Source organism: Balaenoptera musculus, chromosome 4, assembly GCF_009873245.2.
Source record: "Balaenoptera musculus isolate JJ_BM4_2016_0621 chromosome 4, mBalMus1.pri.v3, whole genome shotgun sequence".
NCBI lineage: Eukaryota > Metazoa > Chordata > Mammalia > Artiodactyla > Balaenopteridae > Balaenoptera > Balaenoptera musculus.
Genome location: NC_045788.1, coordinates 103,506,338 through 103,526,865, shown reverse-complemented (window position 1 = coordinate 103,526,865; position 20,528 = coordinate 103,506,338). Strand labels below are relative to the sequence as shown.

The window sequence follows — 20,528 nt, the reverse complement described above, 5'->3', positions numbered from 1 at the left end:
ATCTAAACACCTGAATCTTCAGCTGAAGCGGCTGCTGCTTCTGCAGAGCCCTCTAGTGGAGAGCATGGCTATAGCAGTTTCCTAAACCAGGGACTTGACAATAAAAAATCTTTCATGAAATCCAGTGAAGTGAGCACTGGCACGTGCCATTACTCCTTCACATGTTTACATGTGATGGTACCTCCAATAGACAGATTTCCTATATGAGAGCTTGACTTGTAAATTTATTCCAGCTTTTGTATTCCAAAGTGAATTGAAAAAAGTCTAAGTTTTTACTTGGACCTTGACTTCTGCAAGTGTTTCAAAAAAAATAATTATGGAATATTTAAGCCTAAACTAAGAGAAATTGAAAAGTTAACACATTTGAAATAATAAGAATATAACATGCACATTTTGAATCCTTTCATTGCCATAATTAAGAACTGATGGAGGGTTTAATTTTTTTTCTAGAAAAAAACTTATATCATCAGTATATTTGTAATTAAAGTTTTAGGTGCATTCCCCTTTACCTTGATTTATGTTTTTCAATTTAGTTAGCTTTTGAGCTTCAAACACCTCTGTAAAATGCATATTTTTTATTTAAGGAAATAGATTTGGATATATAAAAACCTAGAGTTTGTGACCGAAGTAACTTCCGTTTTAACTTGAGAAATACTGCACAGGTAAAGATGATTGACATTAAGATGTGGATTACCTGCCACATTTTAAATTATTTATCATTATTTAACCACTATATTGACATGACAGAATAGGGATCACTGACCCGTAGCACAATCTAGGAGACAAATTAGAAAAGCAGGTGAGGTTATTTGGGCACTTGTGGAAACCAGAGCGTCCGTGAAAAATCACAAATGTTTGACACTGTTGAATATAAGATCCCTATGACTTAATACGGATTATTTTTCCGGATCCCAGCTGAATTGACGACTATGGTTAGACAAGCACATAATCAGTTAATTTTTCTGTACTGAGTAATGCTATTTTATGTTCAGGCTTACAAGATGCTTGAGAAACAAAATTGAAGCCATGTGTTCTCAAAATATACTTCTACGGAGTATTTAATAATCCTTTACCACCTTTCTTTTTTTATTAAAAATTACTCTGGATGCACCTACATTTTTACCTAAGCCATAAATATAGCTTCAGTTATGACACCATTAAAACAAATTTCCTTCAATTAGTTAGCCATATTGCTATTATTTGTTTTACCGAACCATATATCAATGCACCAAAAAGCTCATAAAAGGCTCATTTGTATTTCAAATTAATTCATTAGAAATGAAAAAATTACTTTTTCATCTTTAGATAAACTTCCTAATACTTGTAAACACAAATTCATTTTGTATTAAGTCATAGGTTTGTTTTTACAATGGTTTTCCTATGTTTGTTAAGGTTGTAAATCTCCTTGGATAGTTGAAAATTGGCCACTTAATACATATCTTGAGAAATTATCATCCAACTGTAATGATCACATATTCAACATATCTGAAATAAAATGAAAGAGATTGTCATACATGTTTGTGTTGAACAGTGTCTTCTCTCTTCTAGATAATGTTTGGTATTTACCTTGTCAGGAAAGAACTTAAAATATTGGACAGATAACTTATGCCCTTGAAACAGTTAATTAACAATGCAGATCAGTAAATTATAAAATGCTTAAAAGAGTGATTTAGATAGAAGTGAAATAAGAATTCACAACAATGATGAATTCATCTTGACTATATACCTTCAAGAAGAGAGGGATTTAGGGTAATAAAGTATTGTCTAACTACTTTGTGGGAGCATTAGTTTATCTTGAAGTTTACTGAGAGGTAAGGTTGAATTGATTCAGCTATGATTCCCATATTTTTATCATCTGGTATTTTAATGCTTGTATTTAAATATATATCTATATATTTATATTAATTTTCCAAACAAAATTTATGTATTCTGGAACTCTGCCATATAAAATATTGTCAGATCTGCAAAGACATTGCCTAGGAACTTGTCAGAGTTGCAGAATTTCAGGCCCTGTCCTGGATTTACTAAATCATTTGAACTAAGATTTTCTAAGTCTGCATTTGAACAAGCTCCCCCAATGTCCTGCATATTAAAGATTGAGACCTCCTGCTCTAGAAAACACAATTGGCTAGTGTACTGACACAGTATTTCGTGTGTGTGTGTATGTGAATGTTCTTAAGTATATAAGCGTATACGTGTGTGTAGATATGAGTATTTCTCAAAAACTGACTTAAAAGGACTGCGATACAGGGTCTGTTTCAGCCAAAACACTCCCTTCACTCCCCCACCACCTCCAGCCGCATATGCTCTTGCTCAGAGTTTGCTCAGAGTTTTGGGATGTTTTCCTTAGATTTCAAGATGAACTCTTGGCTTGTTTTGACTGTCTTTTGGCAAGAGAAATGGAAGACTAGGAAATAACGGCAGTAATAAAGTTTGTTTTTAAAAATGGAGAAATGTTCCAGAGGTAATAGTGAAAATGAGTATAAGAGTATGTTTTAAATAGCGTTGGTTAGTTGTAACAAGCAAATCACATTTATGATCTATTTTTTGCTTTTCTTTTGATGACTTTATAACAATTGAATGAGCATTTTTCAATTAACTCAGGCATGCTAATTTTTATATTGATTGCATAAACTTGCACGTTCAAATCCAACATATATTAATTCAGTGGATATCAGTTAAAGCATAGCAAATTAATTTGTGCAACCTACTGTGACTATTTTCAAATCCAAAATCCAGTAATTGTTCCAAAAATCACAGCCCTTTCAAGACGTTTTCTTGGATTATTCTGTTCTTCTAATCACCCTCAAACAGTTCAGTAACAGAAGATTTCCTGCAAATTTTCTCCTAGGTATTTTTTTCTAATATTTTCTTTGTATAATGTAAGATCTTTCAAATACTTTTCCTGTTGTTGCCTTTGACTGTGTTGAACATAATGAAGTTGCTAATGTTTTAGACTTTCTCTAACTGTAAAATGATAGGCTCCAAAGAGTTTTGTAGCTCTAAATATGATTTTTCTGAGAGGGGATTCCTAGTCCTGTGGTCTTTCCATTAACTGGAAAAAACATTTTTGTTTTTAATTTTCACCAAACTCTACCTTTTTTTTTTTTTTTTTCTTGTGGCTGAGTGTTCCCTTCCTGAAATTTTCAGTTCTCTTGTCATCTCCAACTCACTCTCTCTTTACCTTTCTTTTATGATATTTATTCCTACTCAGTGAATTCTGATAATTATACATCCTCCATCTGCCTTTTGAACATTTTATTTAACAGGATTGAATTTTCTCTCACTGTTTATGATCCATCTGGACAATTTCATCTACTGCAGTGGCTTAAGCTACTACCAGTCTGCTAATGACTGTTCAATTTGCAGTCTCTAATCTGTCTTCCCTTCTAGGCATTTACATCTAACTTTTGGCTTAAATATATCTACACGTGCATCTCACCATGTCCTAAGCAGAAGTCGTTATTTCCCCACCTTTTCTTCCTATCCCAAATTTAATCCCCTAAACTCCTTTGTCAATTAATTGTATCACTAGTCAGCTAAACACAGGAGAGATAAATCTTATAGGCCTCTTCCATTTTGTAATACTCTCACTACACCTTGCTTTCCCCTTTTCTAGGCTTGCCTTCTCTAAGCTAACCTTCTTGAAAGGGTAGTACATTTACTGTTTTTACTTCCTCACTTTCTATTTACTCTTTTATCTGAATCCTACTTGCAGACCAATTACCCCACCAAAACTGCTACCACAAAAGTCATTAAAACCTTCAGTTGTCAAACCCAATTGTCACTTTTCAGTCAATATCTTATTGGATATTTTTGTTGAATGCATTTTTTTTTAAAATTTATTTTTGGTTGCGTTGGGTCTTCATTGCTGCGCGCGGGCTTTCTCTAGTTGTGGAGAGCGGGGGCTACTCTTCGTTGCAGTGCACGGGCTTCTCATTGTGGTGGCTTCTCTTGTTGTAGAGCACAGGCTCTAGGCACATGGGCTTCAGTAGTTGTGGCACGTAGGCTCAGTAGTTGTGGCTCACGGGCTCTAGAGCACAGGCTCAGTAGCTGTGGCGCACGGGCTTAGTTGCTCCGCGGCATGTGGGATCTTCCCGGACCAGGGCTCGAACCTGTGTCCCCTGCAGGCAGGCAGATTCTTATCCACTGCGCCACCAGGGAAGCCCCTTGAATGCATTTTTGACCATCAGCTGTTTGTGAAACCCTTAAAAAGTTGGCTTCCAGTAGGCTAATCCCTTCTAGTTCTTCTGTTTCTGCCTGTCTTAAATACAGGCTTACCTCATTTCATTGAACTTTGCTTTATTGTGCTTTGCAGACATTGTGTTTTTTACAAATTGAAGGTTTATGGCAACACTGTGTCAAGCAAGTCTATCGGTGCCATTTTTCTAACAGCATATGCTCTCTTCTTGTTGCTGTGTCACATTTTGGTAATTCTCACAATATTTCAAACTTTTTCATTACTATTATATTTGTTGTGGAGATCTCTGATCAGTGATCTTTGATGTTACTAATTAATTAATTAATTGTTTTTTAATTAAAGTACATTGGGTTTTTTTTAGACAATGCTATGACATGATTAACAGACTACAGTATAGTGTAAACATAACTTTTATATGCACTGGGAAACGAAAAAATTTGCATGACTTTCTTTATTGTCATAGTTGCTTTACTGTGGTGGTCTGGAACCAGCCTGTAGTATCTCCGAGGTCTGCCCACATTGGTATATGCTCGGCTTTCATTCTTGGCCAACTGATCTTTCTGCCAACACTTTGCTTACATGAATGAACCTACTTATTTTTTCATACTAATTACAGTGGTCCCTCCCTCAGCATCCTTCAGGGATTTTTCTAGAACCTCCTTGAATGCCAAAATATGTGAATGCTCAAGTCCCTTACATAAAATTAGAAGCACAATCAATACAGTCAGCCCTCCATATTATGGGGTTCAGCATCTGAGGAACAGAGGGTCACCTGTATTTGCAGAGGAAATTATTTCCAAAGGAACAATTCCAGTCAAAGTCTTTGTCTCCTAATAGTTCATCTACTCTTGGCTTTCCCTCAGGTCACTTCATCTATATAAACCTAAAATAGAAATTTTGTATTATGCCCATTCTCTCTTCTCAAATCTCTCTTGCAGTCCTGACTACCTCCTCACTCAAGCCACAGATTGAAAGGCCTCCTAGACATATCCAACTACCTCATTGCTCTTGATCAATCTATGAAGTTGTTTGCCAATTCCACCCAGTTACATTTGTGTGATTTGTAGTTCTACCATCACTGCTCAGTATGAGACCCTCTAGATCTCTTTTCTAGATCAAGATTAAAAAAATGTATTGAATGATTTTAATGTGTCAAGCACTAGGCTTACACTTTATCTGTACCATCCCAAATCTCATATAATCCTTACAACATCCCTAGGAGATAGGATCTATTATTATTAGAATTTTACTAAGAGTAACAGAGCCAGGGCAGTCTGGTTCAAGAGCCCCACTTGTACCTCTGCATGATGTTGGCTATTCTATTGTGAAGGGATCCTAATTGGTCTCTTGGCTCCTAATTGGTGTTTTTGCTTCCGTTTTACCCTCCCCACTTAACTATGTCAAAATGATCTTTCTAAAATGCTAATTGAACACATCTCTCTTCTGCCTCACATCACCCTCAAGTCCAGGCTCCTTAGAACAGCTCACAGAATTCACTAGAACCTTGCTCCTCCCTAACCCTCCTGTCTCCTCTAACCCATACCCCTTGACACTGCCTCCAAATCCATGCGCTAGTAATAGAGGTATATGTTATTTCCTCCAAAAAGCATGCTTTTCATGTTTAATCTCTCTTCTCCGAACTCTGTTCTTTAAAACACATCTATCCAGGTGCCACTCAATTGCCATCTATTCCAAGGAATTTCCCTTTAATTCCTAACTTGAGATACCCCCACCCCTCCACCTTGTATTATGAAAATACTCTACATGCAACTCTATCTAACACTTGCATAATTTCTTGCTGTGATTCTGAATTATTTTAAAGGGCCCTCTTATTCATGTTTTTGACCTCAGTGTCTAGCACATGATTAAGCACATGTTAGGCACTCACCTTCTGTTGAACTGAACAATGAGGGGAATTAAATATTGCGAATGTCTTAGTCATCTCCCTCTTCCTCAGCCCCCAAAATCCAGTTTTTTCCTTTGGGGTATATAGTTTGTTTCACCTCAAACGTGTATTTTAATTTCATCACGTATCTTCCTTCTTTCTGTCAGATGGATTCTAGTTCAGTTCCTTATTACTTTATTTAAAAATGGCTTCAAATCTCACCATTCTGCCTCTGATTTTCCCTCCTTCACATTCAGCAGTGGTTCTCAAATGTCAGGGATCAAAAGGATTACCTGCAGAGCTTGTCAAGTTGCAAGTTCTTGGGTCCCAACCTCAGAGATTCAGATTCCATGAGCCTGTGGTGGGCAGAAGGGGTGTGCACTTTTTTTTTTTTTTTTTAGAAACTGTTTATTTTCTGTCAACCTATTTCCATTTTAGGAGTTTGTGGAAGAACAGTTTAAGACCACTCAGTGGTTGTTCCTACCCACTCAGTGGCCAGAGCAGTGGGAGCTGCAGACCATTCTTCAGTGGCGGGCTGAGCACTCCAGTCAGTGGGGAACTGCTGAATAGGCACAGAGGGCACCTGCACACCTTCGGACCAGTCTGCCACCTCAGGCTGAGTAGCAGTGAACTCAGGAGCTGGAGCAGTCCATTCACCCTGAAATTCCTCCTTGGTCACAGCTTTCTCAGCTGCCGCCTGCTCTTCCTTTTCAACCTCTTCAGGATCTCTGTAGAAGTAGAGATCAGGCATGACCTCCCATGGGTGTTCACAGGAGATGGTGCCACGCATGCGCAGAACTTCCCGGGCAAGCATCCACCACATCAGACCCACTGAGTGAGCTCCCTTTTTAGGATCTTACAACAGGATACATCAAGTTAGTCTGAAAACAGAAATGTCTGAGAGGTCCTAAGTGAGAAATAATGGAGAAAAGCAGAAGAAAACACAGGCCATTTTAAAAATGTTTTTTCATCTCTCCTTAAAGCTTTCATACATTAAAATCATACATTTGTAGCAAGTATTACTATCAAACTCCACTCATTGGGCCAGAGACCCTTGTGGTGTTAGCGAAAAACTTGCCCCTCAGGTAGCACACTACCTACACTTGTGAGTTCATTGGCCAGTGGCCTCAACTCCAAGCTCTAACAATGTGCAGGGGATGTACACTTTTAATAAGTATTCCAGGTACTTCAATAGCAGGTGGACCCTATACAACAGGTGGAGATGCTCAATGCTATCAGTAAATTTTTTTCCTAAAACCCAGATATGATCAAGTTCTTACTTGCTGAAACGATTTTTATGTCCCTCTTTCATCTAGAATATATTGTAAAATCATTGACATGTGGCATAGAAATTTCTGCAGTTTCCAATCTGCCTTTCAGGGAACATCTCCTACCACTCTGTCCCCCCTCCTCTTCTCTTTCCTGTATCCTAGCCCTTTTGGTACCACATATGCTCTTTGCTCTATACATGTCAGATGCTTTCTTTTGCCCTGACTTGGAAACTATTATGATTTTGTTTATGTTCCATCTGCTTGTCTGCAGTGCCTTCCAAACCATTCTCCAATTAGCGAACTCCTACTCATCCTTCAAACTACAACTCAGTTATTACTTTTTTGATGAGGCTTTCCCTGAATTGGCTGCCCACACCTCTATCCCTCCTACTACTACTTTGACTAAATTCCTTGCACCCCTATGTTTGCTGACATCATTCTTTTTCACATCTATTCAAAATGGCATTCAGATTATGGAAACTTCTTGTTGTCCAATGTCTCTTGAGCTAGAGAGTCTATAATTGAGAGATCCTATATTATTTACTTTCTATTCCCAGGCCAGGAATTGCTTTTTACTTATTTTCACACTATTGTAGCTTCTTTCAAACATGAATGCCTCTTTCCACAGTGACAAGCGGTTTAAGTGTGAAAAGAGAAGTAGTGTAAGGGGAAGACAGTATACGTGAATATCAGCACACTGCCATGTTTTTCCAAAATGTTTTTAAATTGTCACTTCCAAATAAGGCTTTATTTTCTTTCAAGTTTCAGAAAAATTTTATCTAAACCTAGAACAATGGAAAGACTAAAATTGTGTTGGAACTTTAAAAAGTGCCAGAGTCACCACTATCTGAATCTTCTATTCAGTACCTGTCATTATTTTCAATTCTGAAAGACTTGGCACTTGAAGGGTGTTCTACAGCCTCCGGTGACATAATGTGGGAAGAAGTTAGAGATACAAAGTAACAAGGCACACACACAAAAAGTTAGCAGTCACTCTTTTTTCCTGGCTTCCTCTACCCACCCACCCCCAACCGTTGATCCCAGCAGACAAACTAGTATCAGAAGCCACTTATTTAAATTCATCTGAAAATCATGTTCTCTCATTAAAAACATAGTGTTTGTGAAAAGAATACTTATTAGCAAGGCCTTTCAAATCCTTATTTAGATTCCACAACTTAAAGCTCTAAAATTGATCACTGATCTTACAGCTGTCAACTTACCTTTACTTTCCAGAGTTGTGCAAGGAATGTAAGAGTCTTGTTTTCTGTTTAGAATAGGAAAAGATTGATGAGCGGGAGGATATTTGAGTGATCATTTTCTGGGGAATATTTTAAAGATACGGAAGAATAGTTCTCAAAATAGAAATTACAAAATTATTTGGCTGAAATAGATTGCAATTATGTTGTCCAGCAAGGGAACTGGAAAGAAGAGAAACCATTTATAACCATGGTGTAAAGTAAGTGAGAAAGTGTAAGGACACTATTATTTAGTCTTTGGATTTGGAATGCTAAAGAACAGCTTCCAACTATTATCAGATTGGAAGTGGCTGGAAAGCTAAATGGGAAGCTGTGAATTATGCATTGTTTATCTCACAGAACTCAGAGATCCGAATGCTAGATAGTGAAGGAGGGAGGGTAGTGACGCGCTGTCAAGAACTTCAGAACTTCTATTACTCTTATTTATACCCACAGCATAGAACAAGGGATGCGTGCTGACCTGCAGCTATTCCTAGGGCTGGGTTTGCTCACTTCCTTTGGATGCTGAAGGTTACTTCCTAGTTTGGAAAACCAAAGTGCACTTTATGCACACGGAAATCCTGTGCCAAATCTCTTTAAAAAGTCCTGACACCACTTGGTGTAGAAGTGAAGAGACTTTCTGATCTGGGGTGCATATTAGTGTCTTTCTGCACCAGAAAGGGCTTGCGAAGAGTTATGATCCCACTGAACACAGTGAAGGAATAATCCCAATTTTCCTTTGAATACAATCAACAATCTTTTCTTTTAAATGAAGGGCTCCTGTTCTTTTAATAACAAACATTTCTCTGGCATTTCAGTTTCTTTTCCATTCACTCTGCCATATGACACTCTAGCAGGGTTTCTGGTTTCTTCAGGGGATTAACCTACAAGAGCATGTACTGCAAACAATAAAATAGCTGCTTTCCATTGAAAATAAGGAGGAGGTGTTTTTCTCTCCCCACCGCTACCCTCCACCACCGCACCATCATAACTCCGGGATTTCCTGCGCCTTTGGTGACGCCCGCGACCCCCACCCCCTTCCGCCCCAGCTCGGTGCTTCAGAGCTGTCTGCGAGACCCCGCGCGCTGTCCTGTTCTTCTTCAGCGCTCGCTTCCGACGGCACTAGGACCCAGGGATGTCCCTGAGCGAGGTTCGAGGAAAGGCAGCCAGACTCCTCCTTATCTCCAGTGTCAAACTTGACATCAGCCTGCGAGCGGAGCATGGTAACTTCTCCAGCAATCAGAGCGCTCCCCCTCACATCAGTGGCATGCTTCATGGAGATATGCTCCTCTCACTGCCCTCTGCACCAGCAACATGGATTGTCACCTCTCCATCCTCCTCCTTCTCAGCTGCTCTGTTCTCAGTTGCTTCGGGGAACTGATTCTCCAACCTTCCAATGAAGGTAAGCCAGGTACAGCGACGCGCACAGCCCTGCCCCGCGGGTCTAACGCTCTTCCAAGCACGTTCTCACCGAAGCCTTTTCAGGTCTTCCTCCGAATAAAGCAGTTTGCTCTCAGAGTAAACTAAAGAGGTGCTTTTATTTTCGGCTGTCTTCTAAAACACTCTAAGAGATAATTTTGGATTGCCTAAACCTAAAATGTGTTTTAAATCTGATACCAATTCAAGCAATTATCTTGTTTGCCAATTTTAAGCAGAAAGAAAGAAAAATCCTCCAGTTTTACAACCCGGTATGTTAATTGCCAGATAGTCATGGCAGTATTTTATTTCCTAATTATGACCATGTAGTACTCTGAGAAGTTTAAAAGAATATTCCACCCTCCTCTCTAGATTCTTTAGTATGTTTAAAGGTAATGACAGGTTGTTCCAACTTAGGATCATGGCATTTAAGAATGGGCTAAAGCGAAATCAGAGTTTGTTGAAGCGGAGATGTGTGTGTGTGTGTGTCTGTGTGTGAGTGTGTGTGTGTGTGTTTATGTTGCAACTGCTGTACTGAAGTGATGTGTATCCCGCCAGGCGGTGGTTTGCTCTGTGGTACAGGTTCTAATGAGCAGCATATGCCACGTTAACATAAGTAATATTTGCAGGAATTACAATAAGCTGAGATTGGATTTTCTTTGTTTAAGGGCTTATATACGAATAGGAGAATGTATTTAATGAATAGTGAAAACTCCTGGGTAGGTGTAGTAAATAACTGAACAGCAAATTAAGAAAGAATGTTCATATGCAGCAAAGGGTATTTCCTTAGTGCTGGGTTATTTATTTTCCTCCTAATGGGCATTCATCCCTTTTCAATGGATTAAAGTGCAAACCTAATATTAAGGACACCAATGTTTCCTATAAGATTTTGTGCTTAATAGAGACATTGCCTTTTTCCTGTATACCTTTTATGATCTATTCCTAATGATTTGTGAATATAATCGCTAACTCTTAAGAAAAACTTTTCTGAATAATTGATTGCTTTCAAGCAACACTTACAACTTTGATTTCCTCTTAATCATTTTGAACTTATAACAATATTTAGCAATTTAGCAATACTGAGAAGTTGATGTGCAAATGCTACATTTTATGTTATGTCACTAACTAAAAAATATATTGGCAAGCCAGTACCATTGTATATTGTATATATTATTTTTTAAAAACACAAGTAAAAACTCAAAAATATTTAGAAACTTTTTAATTAAATATAAAAACTGCCTCTCATAGTTGGTGACCTACTTTCACTGCTAATAGAGCAGTTTAATTTCATTCTTTCCTTAGTGACTGCTTTTATCAACTTGGCAGATTTCATTAAATTTTTTGTCTTTTTTTATTGGGAAATTAAAAATTCTAAAATAAAAGGATCAAGAAATTATCTTACCTTCAAGTGACTTTTTTTTACAAATCAAATTAAAATGTTTATTTGAAAGTAATGGTCAATCATTTTTTATGAATGAAAGGCAAGCGTAGTTATCTGTATAATGAGTAACATATAAGTATGTTAAAATTAGTGTTTATTCTTTTTGTTTCTTTGAAAATATTAAAGTATTGATAATAGTAGAAAACAGTAATATTATTCCCATATTGCTATGATAAATTGTATTTCTCCAGATGGAATATTTATAAACTATTTAGATAATGGATTGTAGTGAATTAATAATGCACAGGGATATAGCGAGTCATTAATGAGAGTCATTATTTGTGTGCAAAATGTAACCTTTCAGTAAATTGCAAGAAAAAAAAAGAGCTTTTAAACTTATTGACACTTACATAAAATTAATGAATATTAATTTAATGAAATAGGAATTATCAAATGCAAATTGCTTTTAAGCCACACCTTATGTATATTTGGGTATATAATGCGTATTATTATACAGGCAGATACACATTGACAATATGTATATAAAAAGGTGAATATATTCAGAAAGCTGACATAATTACATTTAATTTGCTTGGGCAAAAGTTTATCTATCCATTGTTTGTGGGATTATTCTTTCCAGATCACGTCCTATGGTAGTCTCCTTTCTCTTCTGAGGTCATGAAGGGAAGCTTTGAAACAAAATGTAAAATGAATGATTTAACTTGGGTAATATTTGAGTAAGATTTCAAATATTAATGCAATAGCTTGGGACATAGTAGTAGAGTTGAACAACATGAAAAGTGAAAAATCCAAGTATGTGCCAAGATTTCTATGCAATTCTTCTAACAATGTCATTTGAATAAAAAGCAATGCTTATGAAAATTCATATATTGGGTGGAAGGAATAATGATAAAATGAATCTCATTAATAAAGGTTTCTAATATAAATTTTGAGAACTGCAATACAAAATACTAGGTTGTATTTAAAATGATATGTTAAAAATTATATTTCAACACTATAGAAAATTTACTAGAAATTTACTAGAATTTATTTTGCAATCTATTATGAAGATAGTCATGATAGAACTAAAAGAGAACAAAAACCTAACCACTGAGTTAATTGCTAGGAAATGTGCCATTGTGTGACTTTTTTTTTTAATCTGAGAATTGATAATCAAATTTCAATTTTGAAATGCCATGGGTCCATGATAAGAGAAAAATACTTAGAAAAAAAGTTTAGTATGAACTTTCCTTTTATTAATCCGGTTACAGATAACTTTCTAATATGCCTTCAAGAAAATGATTCCAGATGATACTTTCTATGACTGGCTTCTTTGATGATAATTATTTATAATTTTGATGATTACTTAAATCAAGAATTGGCCTATATACTTAAATAGAAACTTTACAAAAGCTGAAGGGAACTTTATTAAAATCTTACCAGGTCTGTTTACATGACACACTAAGAAAAGACTTCCATGGGAAATCAACTACTTTTCATGACAAAATAGGATTGTTACATTATGTATTATTAGAAAAGTTTATATATTTGCTCCCTGTTCCCATCCCAGATGGATGATGATAATGTTAAATAAAAATAACTTTACAAAGAGGTTAAAACTTGATATAAAGTAAAGAATTGACTGTTGTTTGTTTAATCTCTTTTAGCAGTGGATAAAGTAATCTCTTTAGACACTTCTACATTTGAAGCTTTCTGAGGCAGAATGCACTGCTTATTCATCAGTACATAATATACTAAATCATTTTTCTATCCAAAAGTGTTCATAATTTAGATTAACATTTACCTATAGAGTCCTTTACACTGGAAACCAGTTTTCAAAATTAAAGTGAATAAAATTCAATCTTCATATATATACTACTTTTTTTGGGAGACTTTTATTGGAGTGGTAGGCACACTATATGAAATGTATTTCACTGAACGTAAGTCACTTAAGTACAAAAGGATACTATGTGATCGTTTAAAGCTTAAAAGTAAAACTTAGAGATGAACACTGTATGCTTCCCTTTGAATATTAAGCAAATGATGGAGACAATAAACATTTAAATAATAGATTTTTCCCTTTTTAAAAATCAGTATGACTTGGCATCATTTTCATGTATAAACACTTATCCTCAAATAATAATACATTGTGGTTGAAATATTAATAGAGAACTAAGCTGTCATATCACCTTTATAGTTTTTTTTAAAGAGAGTTTACATTTGCTTTTAATAGCATTTTATCATTCTAGACTAAATAATTGAATGCATTATACATTTTTGTAATTTAATAGCTTTCCTAATAGCTCGCCCCTACTTCCCCCCAACAGTTATAACTTTGCTATTTGCCTGGAGGTAGGAGAAACCTTAATTTCACTATTTTATAACCCACAACAGTTAACACTTGACCTAGGTCATTAACAGGATTATCAGCAAATTTGTTTAAGCTTTTACTGACAACCTGAATTGCTACGATAATATTTTGATTGTGCCGGAAAGAAACTTCTTGCAACCTCTCAAAATCTATCATGAAATTAATTCATTCTGAATCTATATCTTCCTAAAGATTAATATTGATAATAATAATTCAAGTGGGGAAATGTCCACTTGGATACCCCATTCTCCTTACTCTTATGTTTTATATATCACGCCATTCTTGTCCTTGTGATAAATGAGAAATTAAAAACTCTTAAATAGTAAATATTCTTGCAATAACAATAGATTCATAAGGACAAACCAGCTTCATCGTAACTATGAACAGATTCAATTTTATACTTTCTTATTATTGGTACTGTAGTTAATATGATTTTTCTACCCATTTCAAGATATAAAGTCAATTGAATATGTTTATAACTCAGAAGCAACTGGAACCATAAAAGGGAAACTACATATAACAAAACAACATTACCCCGTGGAAGATTATGGTTGCATTTTATATAAAGTTGTCTTTCCCATGAAACACTAGTAATTGGGAGCTACAATGAAAAGTACATAAAATGAACACAAACATTTTAAACAAAACGTTGTGTACAATCAGAACTTAAAGGTATTTTTTTAACATTGTGTAGTAGATTTAGGGAGTTTCATGTGAAGATTTTTATTACTTGAATATAATTATTGTTTACTCTTTGCTTTTATAAACAATTTAGTAGTTTCACCTTGATTCATAAGAAACTTATTATCTTTAAAGAAAAGACTTAATAAGATTCTTTATCGTGTCTATATATTATCCACATTTTAATATTCAAATTTTGGTGTGTTCTTTAGGAGTCCTTCACTTTTAATAGTTTCTCAAAATAACTTTCTTTATGAAGATCCCTAAATGTTAAAATTGTTTCTGAAACTCTGGATTTTTTTCTGAAATAAAATACATGCAATTTTTAAACATCAAATAATCAGTTACATATGCAAAGGATTTTTAGAGGCAAAACATATTTCCACAGTATATTTGATTTACTAACTTCAACACAAATGGAAACAGCAAGAACTGTTCTTGAGAGTTACATTCTCCAAGTCATAAAATCTTCAAGAAAATATTAATAAAACTTTCCACAAATCATCAAAACTCGATAAGTTCTTACAGACATTTACTTACTAGTAGATCTGTGATGTGGGTTACCTTTGATTTTAGTCATTTTCCAATGATTTTGTTTGGCATAAATACTAGATGGAAGGAGAAATATGTATTTCTTGGAAAAACACTGTTTTGCAAATCATTTTCTGTGAAGATCCTCAATTTTATTTTTTACACACTTGTCTTTAAAACTTTTAATAAATCTTGTTCTTTTAATTCCTGTTTGATAAAAGATTTAGAAAAATAGATGCAGGTGCCCCCTTTTTGATTCTGTTTTCAGAGATCTGGATTTTATCACCAGGGAGGGTCAGAGCAGGGCTTTTACCAAGTGCACAAGTAGCTTTCCACAGATTTTTCAAATAAAGGGATGACTGGTGGTGTAAAACGTTCATTATATTATTCATCCAGGTATACTGAAAACCAGGATTCGAAATTTATTTCTAAGAAATTTGAAAACCTTAATTCTTCTGTAATGACTTTAGAAATAAAAACATTCTTGGACGTTTATAAAATGCAAAGGATTCCAAGACACAAATCAATCTAGGCAGACACCCCTCCTGGAAATCAGGGTGTGGGCACATGTGCACCCCTTGGTTTCACTCTCTGTGTCTGTTACCAGCTCCCTAGAATCAGGTAGTTCTTGGAATCTGGCAGAAGTTTTCCTCTTGGAAAAGTCTGAAAGTCAGCAAGTTTTAGTTTGCCTCCTACCAGCTTTATGTGAAATTAAAAAAAAAAAAAAGGTGGTGGATTACAAAGAGAAAAAACGTCTTTGCAAGAGAAAAGAAAATAAAAAGTCGTTTAGAAAGATGGAGAGGTAGAGAAATGCAAAGATTCTAAAACCAATGATAATATTTGTCTTTTGCTTAAAAGAAAAATATTTATCACGTCAAACATCTGGCTAATCAATTTTTAGTAGATCTCTAAAAACCTGCACACACACACACAAAAGGGTGTGTGTTTGGGGCGGGGTGCGGGTTTGGGGGGCGTTGCGTGCTTTTGTTTCTCCTCTCAAGTTTACACGCTTTTGATTTTTCCCCTGAAGAAAATATTTTGTCTAGGAAAGTTTTGAGAGTGTAAGCCAAACCCCTTTGGAAGCCTGGGCCTATGCATGTGGAGAATGGATGGAATCAAAACCAGTTCAGCAGTAAAGCCTCCAACTTGGAGTGATGTTATTAAACTGGAAGCCCTGAGTGGGGAACCCCCTCCCTCCCTTCATTTTTAAACCGTGTCCTGCTGTTCCAGTCAAAGCAGAGGGTGAAAATCCACATAATCCAAACCAACATGGTGAAGTCAGAATAATAGGCGAGGATTGAGGGGGAAAACAAGTGGCAGCACTGTACAAATAAACTGTTGTGAATAACCTTAGCCATGAACTGGGGCGGCCACAGGAGGTATGATGGCGCTTCTCTTCCTTCGCATCACACCTACCACATTTGATAATGCAATACTGATTAAATTCCAAAAGTGTGCCCTGAGAAATTTTAGCACGAAACAGAACTTTACGGGGAATTCCAGGGATGTGGCAACCGAGGGTTGAGCAGGCGCCCTCGCGGCCACCACACCCACCACCAGGGCATCTTAACCTCAAACTCTCCTCCGCCGCCGGGACCAGGCTCATAGGTGCGGCGGGAAAACGGAGTCTACCAACAATTCACTACTTTTCACTCCTCATCGGATTCAAGATCGGATCAGAAAAGCCCATCTCCGGGTCCACGTCCCCCAGCTCAGCTCAGCCCTCGGGGTTCGGTGGTTCTTTGTGCGCGAGCATCTCCGAGCCCGGCGGCCAAAGCGCGCTGCCCGGGCGCTGCGAGCCAGCGCGGCCTCCCGCGGGCGGCGGGCGGCGAGCACGCGCGGAGCCCCTGCGGCGGCCGCCTTCTTGCCGGCGGCCGGCGCCGGACGCTCGCCGCCGGGGCGGAGGCTGGAACCAGGGGAGCGCGAGGGCGCCAAGTTCGGCGGAAACTAGCGCCGGGCGTAGGCGGGGCGGGCCAGAGGGAAACGTGCGCCCTCTGCCTGCGGCCACGGAGCTACCGGCGCTCGGAGAGGCGGCGTCCTCCGCAGCACCTGGACTCTCCTTACCTGGGGAGAGCGCGAGCGGCTCGGACGCGCCAGGCAAGTCCCGACTTTCACAACGGGCTCTGACCCGAGGTCTCTGTCGCCCCCACCCTCAACTCCCCACCTCCCTCCATAGCTGGCAGTCTTTGCAGCTTGGCGTCTATAGTTGGCGCGGTCTGTCCTCCTAACTTCCGGCCCCGCGAGGTGACAGGTGCAGGAGGGGGACAGGGTTCTCCAGGGTTCACAGAATTCCCCGGAGAGTTGGGAAAGCGCCTCGTACCCGGCCCGCTCGGTTGGGACGAGCCTGAGACGTCCATTGTCCTGCTTGCTGCAGTATTTCCCGACCCCTTTGCTATTTCTTGAATTTTCAAAAGATGTCTCTCCAGACGAAAATGAAGAACTTTTTTTTTTTTTTTTCAGTTTTCTTTAAGACCATCTACTGATGCCACCTGTTAGGTCCCTCGGGAGAGCTAAGGGGCATGTTCTACAAACCCCCTCCCCACCCCGTGCACAATCGAACGTTGTCTGTTTTCCCCACAGCCCCATATTTGATTGGCACCGTTTTTTTATTAAAACAGGATTTTCCCTCTTCTGATTTTGGGAGTAAACCTGGAATGGGCCAGGAAGGGTTTCTGGGAGCGGTATTACCGAGGTAGGTTAGTAGTTGTATGATGCTGATGTTTGTGTGGTCATCAAAACTTTAGTGTTTTTCATAAAAGATAGAATTGTTGAATCCAGGGCATTCCAAGACTAAATATGGCTTCAGTGTCATGCCCAGTAATCAGATAACAATTACACAGAGTTCCACTGGTTGGAAAGATTTTTCCCTTACATTGTCATTGAGTACTTACTGGACCTCATTTAATCTTAAAGCCGCCCTAAAGTAGGTATTATGACATCTCCCATTTTACAACTGAGGAAACTAAGTAAACTCATCGTAATAAATTAGTAACTGAGCCTGGCCCTCTCTTGTCTGTCTTCTGATTTTAACCTCATATGTTTTCTCCTGTACACAAATGCCTGTAAATTAAAGAGGTCTCCTATTCAGGAAAAGCACTAGCTTCTCAACCTCAGTCCTACTGACTATACCAATGTGTCTTGTTGACTCGCAAAAAAAAATCTTAGAAATAGTATTGGAGTGAAAACTCAGACTTCAAAGTACTTTCAAAAAAGTACTTCAAAGAGTACTTTGAATCTGCAGTGTTTACCCTCAAAAAGTATGATTATCTGCTCAGGTTGGGGACTCACTAAGAATTAAAAAAAATTTGATGTGGATGGAGGAATAAAAGATGTGATCTGTGATGTTTTTACTTCATGCATTCTTACCTCTGTCTTCCTTTCCTGACACTCAGACACTCCTTTCCTCACCCTGGAAAGATTCTTGTCAAGAATTCCATACACAGAGATTGTGAGGCAATTATCAATATAACCTGGATGTGATTTTTTTTTAGTTTTATATAATAAAAATGAAGTGTGAATTAACTATTGGAATTGTCATAAAGGTCAGTAATGGGTGGAAGTAGAACTTGGCCTAAAAAGTAGACTTTAATTTCTATGGAAACTTTCCCCTATTTAAAAGATAATTTATATATTACTTAAGATGAGAAAATAAATTATAAAGACTTACATCCTCTTTCATAAAAACACTTGTACTCTATTTAAGTGGAGGCATTGAGAAAAGGTAGCTAAAACAGGGTTTTGAAAGGTAGCAAATTAAGTTGGGGGCAATTATATTTTTCACGTGGGTGTTTCAGCACATATGTTTTGCATTAATTGCTGCAATAAATTCTGTTAACCTGGCAAAGAGCAAAAATAGCATATTGATGACATCAGGCTTTCAAATCAGAAAGCTGCTTTCAGTACCTTGCTTTCTTCTCTGCAACATGAGAAAAAAAGTTTTCAAACATGTTATCCTTTAGGTTCCCAATGAGTTTTCTAACCACTCAAGCTACTGGCACATTTTCCATGAGCAAAAGCGAAGGCTTAGCAACAAACTTTTGTTTTCTCACTTCTGATGGATTAGAATCAACAACTGTTTTCCCTACTATTTAGTGTTCTAGTTCATATATGATTTTGCAGAGCTCTCTCAAGTCAAGAAAATGTAAACGTGACTTCAAAGTCTCCAAACTGAGATGCCTCTTGTTTTAAGACAAAAATTCTTGACAGATTACCCAGTGGGGACTGGAGCAAGGGGAGAAGCCTGGGTTAATTTTATTGCTGATAAGTCTATTTAATCAACATGAAAATGGTTTCATCTTGAATTTTCTATATATTCACTAAGGGGAGGTTAATTTATCGTCTTTCAAATAATGTAGACCAATAAACTCTGCAGGTCCAGTAAAAAAATAACACGCATCCCCCCCCCCCCCGCCCCCTCCCTTGATAAAAAATGAGACTTTAAAATTTATTTTTCGCCAGTGATAAAGTTAGTTGGTTTCTAATTAATATGAAATTTAGGCATTCCCTATCTATCTCAGAATGAGTACGGGAAATAGAGAACAGCTTGTTAGTAGTTAACATATACTTTATTTCTTGATTTTCAAACGTAATTTAGCAATAAATAAAATTCTATAGATTTTAGAAAGGTACATTTTTTTATTGCATATGATAGCAATCTTCACACTGAGAAGTTAGGCTGGGAAGCTGATTTCCAATCGCTTCCTTGCAGATTGTCTAAATAATCCTCTGGTTAAGCAGAACAGCACTCTGAGGAAAAGTCTATGTGCAACACTGTGTGTGAGTGTGTGTATGTATGTGTGTGTGTGTGCATGTGTGTGACCAACAGTATTGTCCCCTTACGTAACTGAACCATTCCCTTTAAGTTTTCCTTTCCAAAGGTGATCCTTTGGAAACTTAAGTTTTACTACCCTAGCCCTAGTGAAAACATTAGAACTCTACATTTAATTTTAAAGGCATAAATTTAAAAAACATTAAAATGAGTTAAGAAAAATGTTAAGAAAAAATTAACTCATCCTTCATAGTACAATAATTTGGTTTATTTACCAAACAGTGCACACCTGAGAATCAGTTACTGGATTTTGGAAAAGAAGGTTATCGACATGTTGAAAGGCCTTGAAGATAACAGCTTAGTTGGGACAGGTGACTACAAAATGAATACTTACATAAAAAAACTTTTAACATAGACGTGAAAGTTATAAAAAGTGCATTATGAATCTTTACAGAAGATTAGCTTCCTAAAACAGAGTCCCTGGAATATAAGGAAGATTTTTTTAAAAAGATAAAGTTAGTAATAACAACAATAAATTAGTAAAAACAAAGGGAGAAGACTAAATGATTTGCCTAATTTCCTGTGATAGGGACAATTATAACCCAGATTTTTTTTTACTGCATATATCTAGAAAACTTTATAAATAATTTGAATGAATGCATAATAAATACATATACAAGTAAAAATCACTTTTGAAAGAACCATTCAGAAATAGCTATTTTAATAAACACATATCTAAGCTCAATGTAAATTCTGTGTGAACATATACATGCACACACGTGTGTGTA

At 37.1% G+C, this 20,528-nt stretch overlaps 2 protein-coding genes and 1 non-coding gene across 3 annotated transcripts in view; 1 reads left to right on the top strand and 2 right to left on the bottom strand.

The window, feature by feature from the left end:
* Window positions 1-6,543: 6,543 nt before the first annotated feature.
* On the bottom strand, window positions 6,544-9,868 carry LOC118894044 (40S ribosomal protein SA-like). Its single transcript, XM_036849704.1, has 3 exons — window positions 9,627-9,868; window positions 8,578-8,621; window positions 6,544-6,941 (listed from the first exon to the last, which is right to left on the bottom strand). Exons 1-3 carry the CDS (start codon window positions 9,866-9,868, stop codon window positions 6,544-6,546), a joined length of 684 nt encoding a protein of 227 aa, XP_036705599.1.
* LOC118895040 lies at window positions 7,092-7,241 on the bottom strand. Its single transcript, XR_005019818.1, has one exon. It is a non-coding gene; the product is annotated as a small nucleolar RNA SNORA62/SNORA6 family (small nucleolar RNA).
* EPHA3 (EPH receptor A3) overlaps window positions 9,836-20,528 on the top strand; it is a 361,303-nt gene continuing 350,610 nt past the window's right edge. Inside the window, exon 1 of the mRNA XM_036851795.1 lies at window positions 9,836-9,994. Coding sequence (XP_036707690.1) covers window positions 9,907-9,994 — 88 coding nt within the window. The 5' untranslated portion in view covers window positions 9,836-9,906. The remainder of the gene's footprint in view (window positions 9,995-20,528) is intronic.